At 41.1% G+C, this 6445-nt stretch overlaps 2 protein-coding genes across 2 annotated transcripts; both read right to left on the bottom strand.

Moving 5' to 3' along the window:
• Positions 1-1018: 1018 nt before the first annotated feature.
• Positions 1019-1972, bottom strand: LOC123030538 (olfactory receptor 10A7-like). Its single transcript, XM_044444550.1, has one exon. It carries the CDS (start codon positions 1970-1972, stop codon positions 1019-1021), a length of 954 nt encoding a protein of 317 aa, XP_044300485.1.
• Positions 1973-5494: 3522 nt separating this feature from the next.
• On the bottom strand, positions 5495-6445 carry LOC123030537 (olfactory receptor 10A3-like). The gene has a single exon (XM_044444549.1). It carries the CDS (start codon positions 6443-6445, stop codon positions 5495-5497), a length of 951 nt encoding a protein of 316 aa, XP_044300484.1.

Genomic DNA, 6445 nt, shown 5'->3' with positions numbered 1-6445 from the left:
AATGACCTTGTACTGGATGCAGCCCTTTCCACATGCCCACACACAAAAGTAAGAAAGTTATGCCATAAGGTAGGGGCTGGAAATGTCTGGTGGTCTGATTCTCAAAGGCATTCTCATGTTGCCTTCTCCTGACAAAGGGAAATAAATTAAATGGGGAAAATATGAGTTAGAGGCATATCACAGGCAACACACTTCTTTTGCATTCCTCAAAAGCCAAATCACTCATGCTAAGTGTGGAAAAGAAGAGGCTGATTGGATTGAAACTCACTGAGCAGCTCCCTAATCAGTTGGATACCTACAGAGGCAAGCTTCAGACATCTCATGGGCATTTATCACTCCAAACTGGAAGCTCTCAGAGACTGAAGCCCTGAGGGTCTATAACTGCAATGTGGCATCAGAACCAGTTTCTTGAACTTTCTGCATTGCTTCTCTGAGCCTTAGACTGCATTCCATGCATGGTACCCAATAAAGGTGCCAGTGCATTCTAAACCTTGGACATCTTTAGTGAGCAAGAAAACCCAGATGTGCAGGCTGCAACTGATGCCTCCCAGTTTCCCCCTCCACAGGATCCTAGGAGATCCTTTAAGAGACAAGCACAGTCTCCTAAATCATCACTCCTGGCCAGAGAATCACATTTGGACAGTTGGAGTAACCTGCCAATGAATACTGACTAGATTTCAATCTGTGGTCTGGCATCCTTCTAGGAAGAACCCCACGAGTCCTGTTCCTGAAAAATCACAAGCTTGAAAAGGTGACTGGGTAGAAATCACTGTTTCCATACCCAGTAAGACCCTTGCTCTTCCCTCTTAAGTCCCATCTGGAGGTCTTGGGATATCAGATTATACTGGAAGAGTGGTTGTGGAGGGAACATTCCTTCCCTTTCCCAAAGGTGCAACAAACTAATAATGTATTTGGGAAAGCCATCGCCTTCATTGATCAGAATCTCTCCAAAGACCTTCCATTTAAGATACTGTGTGTCTATGTAGGGCGTGCATGTGTCTGACTGTGTGCATGAGTGTCATGTTGTAATGTATAACATAAATCTCCTAATGCCCTTTCTCACAGACTCTTTCACTTCCATGTTTCTCAGACTATATATGAGGGGGTTAACCAAGGGGGTGAGGACTGTGTAGATGAGAGAGAAGGCTTTCTTCACATGGATTAAGTCCTTTGGTTGTGGTAGTATATAGACAAGCATCAGAGTTCCATAATACAAAGCGACCACGGTAAGGTGAGAAGAACATGTGGAGAAGGCTTTCCGCCTCCCAGTAGTAGATGGGATTCTAAGGATTGTGACTATGATGCAAACATAGGATGTCAAGGTGAGTAGAAAGGGAGGCAGGGTGAACACACAGGCAAATATTAAGGCAGTCAGTTCCACCAAAAGGGTGTCACTGCAGGAGAGCTTTATTATTGGGGGTGAGTCACAAAAGTAATGATCAATTTGATTGGGGCCACAAAAGGATAGCCACCACACTTTCCAAACTAGACACGTACTAACCAAAACTCCACTTACCCAAGACACAGCTGCTAACTGCATGCACAGCCTGCCATTCATGAGAGTAGCATAATGGAGTGGCTTACATATGGCTAAGAATCTGTCATAAGACATCATGGCTAGGAGGTAGCATTCAGCACCTCCTAGGCAAGAAAAGATGAAGAACTGTGTGAAACAGGATCTTACAGAGAGACTTCTTTCCCCAGTCAAGAGTCTCGACAACATTTTAGGCAGGATGGTGGAGCTGTAGCAGGATTCCAAGAAGGACAGATTTGCCAGGAAGAAGTACATGGGAGTGTGAAGGTGTTGATCTGCCACAACCACCACAAGGATGAGGAGGTTCCCAGCCATGGTTACTAGGTAGATCACTAAGAAAAGCATGAAGAGAAGGACTTGCACTTTGGGGAAGTCTCCAAATCCCAAGAGTATGAATTCAGATACTGTAGTTTGATTTTGCCATGCTGTCTTTCCCATGTGAGCTGCATCTATAGAAAATAAACCATAATCTTCTTCATCGTCTCATTGTTTGACACTAAACTTACATGGTATCACTTCAAATAGATTATATAATAAATGGTTTTCTGAATGTGGTTTAAAGTGTTATGTGCATATGTTATATAATACATCAAAGAAGCATACTGCAAAAAAATCTCATTTTGTGTGAATTGCTTTAAGCCTCACTGTCCCTTGAAAAGTCTGATTGTGCCACAGTCCCTTTACCATGTCTATGGCATCTAGAGGAAAACAAGAATGGAAGCATCATAATGCAAGGGTTCCTCTTTAAAAACCAGTCTGAAATGTTAGGATGTACAGATACTTTGTCTCTATGAATCACTTGAATAAGATAGTTCAATACATAATGAAGTGGAAATGTAATCATAGATTCCATCGCAGCAATGATATGTTATTGTATGATATACTCCAGCCTACTGACATCTGGGAAACAACATTCTTTGGAAAGTATATCCAATGAAAATATATTCATTAGTTGGAAAATATATACACCCTCTTGTATAGGGCTGGCAGGCTAACATTTATATCTTGGTTTAAGCTGTCAATATGCCAAAGCCTTCTCTCCTTACTCCTTCTGTCCACAACACTGCATTCTCATAGTCTCATGATGCAGCAGCAGGAGGAAACTACATTTGAAATGAAGGATGCTTGAACTTCCAGGATGCTAGTGTCTTATTGTCTTATTTTGTAGGAAAGAAATATAATTGCAATTTTTAAGGGCTTAGCTTTACCACCACACTGAATAGCATCGCCATAAGAATTGTTCAAAGTGATGGACTGTGTATTCAAAAGGTTGTCTGAGGGAGCATAGGGTAGAACAGCTTTTGAAATCCAAAAGCTTCCTTCCTTCCTTCCTTTGCTTCCTTCTCTTCCCCTCCAAAGCAACAGCACTAGAAGTCCAAAAGTTGCATTCTAGCAAGCATACAGGTTCAGAGCACAGCAGAGGTGAAGATTGTCTTTGCTGCTTTTTCCACTCTGCATAGGATGAGTGTGGGTCTCTGATTTCAGAGGTGTGGTCTCATCTCCATAGGATTGGGCCCAAAAGTTTTTTCTTCTTTCCCGTAAGGTTTTTTCAAGTTCCATGCATAGTGGAAATGATTCTCATGATCAGATGAAAATGTCCTGATCCTTTGAAAAGAGCTATTCCATACCACTTTTTAGTATTTTTGCATCCCTTTCCTCAGTGACCTCCACTCTCAGATTTTTATTGGGCAAACTTCCTTACCTCCTCCAGTTCCTTCCAATGGTGTCTGTTATTGCACTGCCTGGCCATGGTGCTTGGCCATTATAAACTGAGTATCTCCCTGTTCATTACAGTAGTTATTTATATCCTACTGAGTGATGCTGAACATTTCTCTTGACATTTCTGTCAATGGCTATTGAAGAATGGGTTAAAGGAAAAGGCACGTAAGGAGACACTCAGTGGGGGATAAATTCCCTATAAGCTGGATGGTTGACCAGGGAAGGATGCCCCAATTAAAAGTCTGAGTGCATCATTTTTTCCTTTTGCTTGATTATTTTTATCTGATTCCTCAGATGCATTGCTTTACTGATTGCTGTCCTTTTGTTGTTTCAAGTACTTTGTTATGCTTAATATGGAGGCAGAGGTGCACAACCATAAGATCCTGTTAGGTGTTTGAGTTTCTTCCGGAATACACTTCCAATAAGAAAACACTTCATGACTTTTCTCTAAACCCATTTAGGTTCAAAATGTTTGACCCTGAAAAATCCATTTTGTTTGAGCTCAGTGGACTTGCAATGCTTCTGATCCAGTGAACAGAAACAACAGGCAATATTCTTATTTCAGTTCCAAGATGTGTGAACAAAACAGTTATTCATATTGAGAATCAAGATCTGTATATTTGTAGTGCCATTTGTGTAAATAGGGTCTGACTCATATTTTTACAAACAAGGTTGTGCGTTTTTAAATATATGACTGCATTCATAAGGTTGCTATTTAATCTCTGCATATTCTCTTTGTTCAACATCCTTAGCAGTTTCATTCTCTTGTTATTTCATCATTAGTTTACTATATTCCCTAGTTCAACAATACCTTGTCATTGCTAATATCATCTAGTACAGCAGCAGAACTAAAAGTTGTCCACTGGAGGTATGTAATTTGTACACATGAAGTAGACACTTTTTTAAATTTTAGATATTATTTTTCAGTTTCAACAATTTGTACAAACTGAGTTATGGAATTTATTTTCCTTCTGTGCACCTCCCGGTTCTTCCCATCAATATTACATGCAAATTTATTTAACAATGAGTAAATACCAAGCCTCCCTTGCCAAGTCCAGCCTTTTTCTCAGTCAACTGCACAGGAGCCCTGAAATGCTGTTTCCAACATGCTTCCAACCCCCTATCCAGGCAAAAATTTTGACAAGGAAATGAGCATAACTTATAGGAAACAAAGGTCTTCTTGGTGCCTTACTCATCTGTTCCTCATTTCAGTAAATCACAGCAAAGTTCAAAATAGAGCTGCCAGGTTGCTGACGGGGACGGGGCGTTATGTTCACATGACTCCAGTCCTCCGTCAGCTTCACTGGCTTCCCATTGATGTCCGGGCCCAATTCAAGGTGTTGGTGATGACCTATAAAGCCCTAAATGGCTTGGGTCCTGGTTACCTGAAGGAGCGCTTACATCCATATATGCCCAGCTGCCCTTTGAGATCTGCGGGAGAGTCCCTTCTCTGGGAACCCTCCATGAAAGAAATTAGGAGGGTAGGTACTCGAAGGAGGGCTTTCTCTGCGGTGGCACCCAATCTATGGAATGAGCTCCCCAGAGAGGTCCGCCTGGAGCCGTTGTTATTTGTTTTTCGGCGCCAGGTGAAGACCTTTTTATTTAAACATTTTAATTGTTACCAATATTTGCTTATTTATCTGGCCAGGGTGACTTCTTTTACATTGTTATTTATTTTATATTGTTAATTTTATATTGTTAATTTTGTATTTTATTGTATTTTATTGTGTTGTAAGCCGCCCTGAGGCTTCGGCAAGGGGCGGCATAGAAATGGTTTAATAAATAAATAAAATAATAAATAAATAAAGTCAAGGATCAATATAGGCACATAACAAGACAGGCATTCTATCAGAAGTCCTGGGCCCAAATTCTGAAGAGATTTCAAAGTAAGAACCAGCAGCTATTTTTTTAAAAAAATATTGCACATATTCAATACCATTCTTTAACAGGAAAGCATAAAAGGTAAGGGGAAAAAAGAGAAAACTATTGAAAAATCCAAGCGTTAGACAGACAACCATTTTGCTTTCATTAAAGAGATGATGCATATTATTTTATCTCACAATACAAATGTAATTAGAATTGAAGGGTTGAATCTACACATAGAAAGGAATCTGCAATGTGTGCTGTTATTTTGGAGCATGTGCATGACCTGCATGGAGGGAAGTTGTGATCATATTCTCAATCTTCACTGGTGGTCCAGTTATTATAATTCCAATGGTTAGGTGATTGTCCATGAGAGTATCATGTTGTAATATAGAATATGAACCTCCTGAAACCTTTTCTCATGGACTCTTTCACTTCCATGTTTCTCAAGCTGTATATGAGGGGGTTAACCAAGGGGGTGAGGACTGTGTAGAAGAGAGAGAAGACTTTCTTCAGCTGTATTAAATCCTCTGATCGTGGTAACATGTAGACAAGCATCAGGCTTCCATAAAACAAGGCAACCACAGTGAGGTGAGAAGAACAAGTGGAGAAGGCTTTTCGCCTCCCAGTGGTGGATGGGATTCTAAGGACTGTGACTATGATGCAAACATAGGATGTCAAGGTGAGTAGAAAGGGAGGCAGGGTGAACACACAGGCAAATATTAAGGCAGTCAGTTCCACCAAAAGGGTGTCACTGCAGGAGAGCTTTATTATTGGGGGTGAGTCACAAAAGTAATGATCAATTTGATTGGGGCCACAAAAGGATAGCCACCACACTTTCCAAACTAGACACGTACTAACCAAAACTCCACTTACCCAAGACACAGCTGCTAACTGCATGCACAACCTGCCATTCATGAGAGTAGCATAATGGAGTGGCTTACATATGGCTAAGAATCTGTCATAAGACATCATGGCTAGGAGGTAGCATTCAGCACCTCCTAGGCAAGAAAAGATGAAGAACTGTGTGAAACAGGATCTTACAGAGAGACTTCTTTCCCCAGTCAAGAGTCTCGACAACATTTTAGGCAGGATGGTGGAGCTGTAGCAGGATTCCAAGAAGGACAGATTTGCCAGGAAGAAGTACATGGGAGTGTGAAGGTGTTGATCTGCCACAACCACCACAAGGATGAGGAGGTTCCCAGCCATGGTTACTAGGTAGATCACTAAGAAAAGCATGAAGAGAAGGACTTGCACTCTGGGGAAGTCTCCAAATCCCAAGAGTATGAATTCAGATATGGTCTGATTTTGCCATGCCGTCTTTCCCAT

This window comes from Varanus komodoensis, unplaced genomic scaffold (genome assembly GCF_004798865.1).
Source record: "Varanus komodoensis strain SLA01 unplaced genomic scaffold, ASM479886v1 scaffold45, whole genome shotgun sequence".
Taxonomy (NCBI): domain Eukaryota; kingdom Metazoa; phylum Chordata; class Lepidosauria; order Squamata; family Varanidae; genus Varanus; species Varanus komodoensis.
Note: the sequence above shows the minus strand (reverse complement) of the source record. Positions and strands in the feature narration are given on the sequence as shown.

What these genes read in the sequence shown, in the direction of transcription:
- LOC123030537 (XM_044444549.1), bottom strand. Translation starts at nt 6,445, where the DNA reads ATGGGAAAGACGGCATGGCAAAATCAGACCATATCTGAATTCATACTC.
- LOC123030538 (XM_044444550.1), bottom strand. Translation starts at nt 1,972, where the DNA reads ATGGGAAAGACAGCATGGCAAAATCAAACTACAGTATCTGAATTCATA.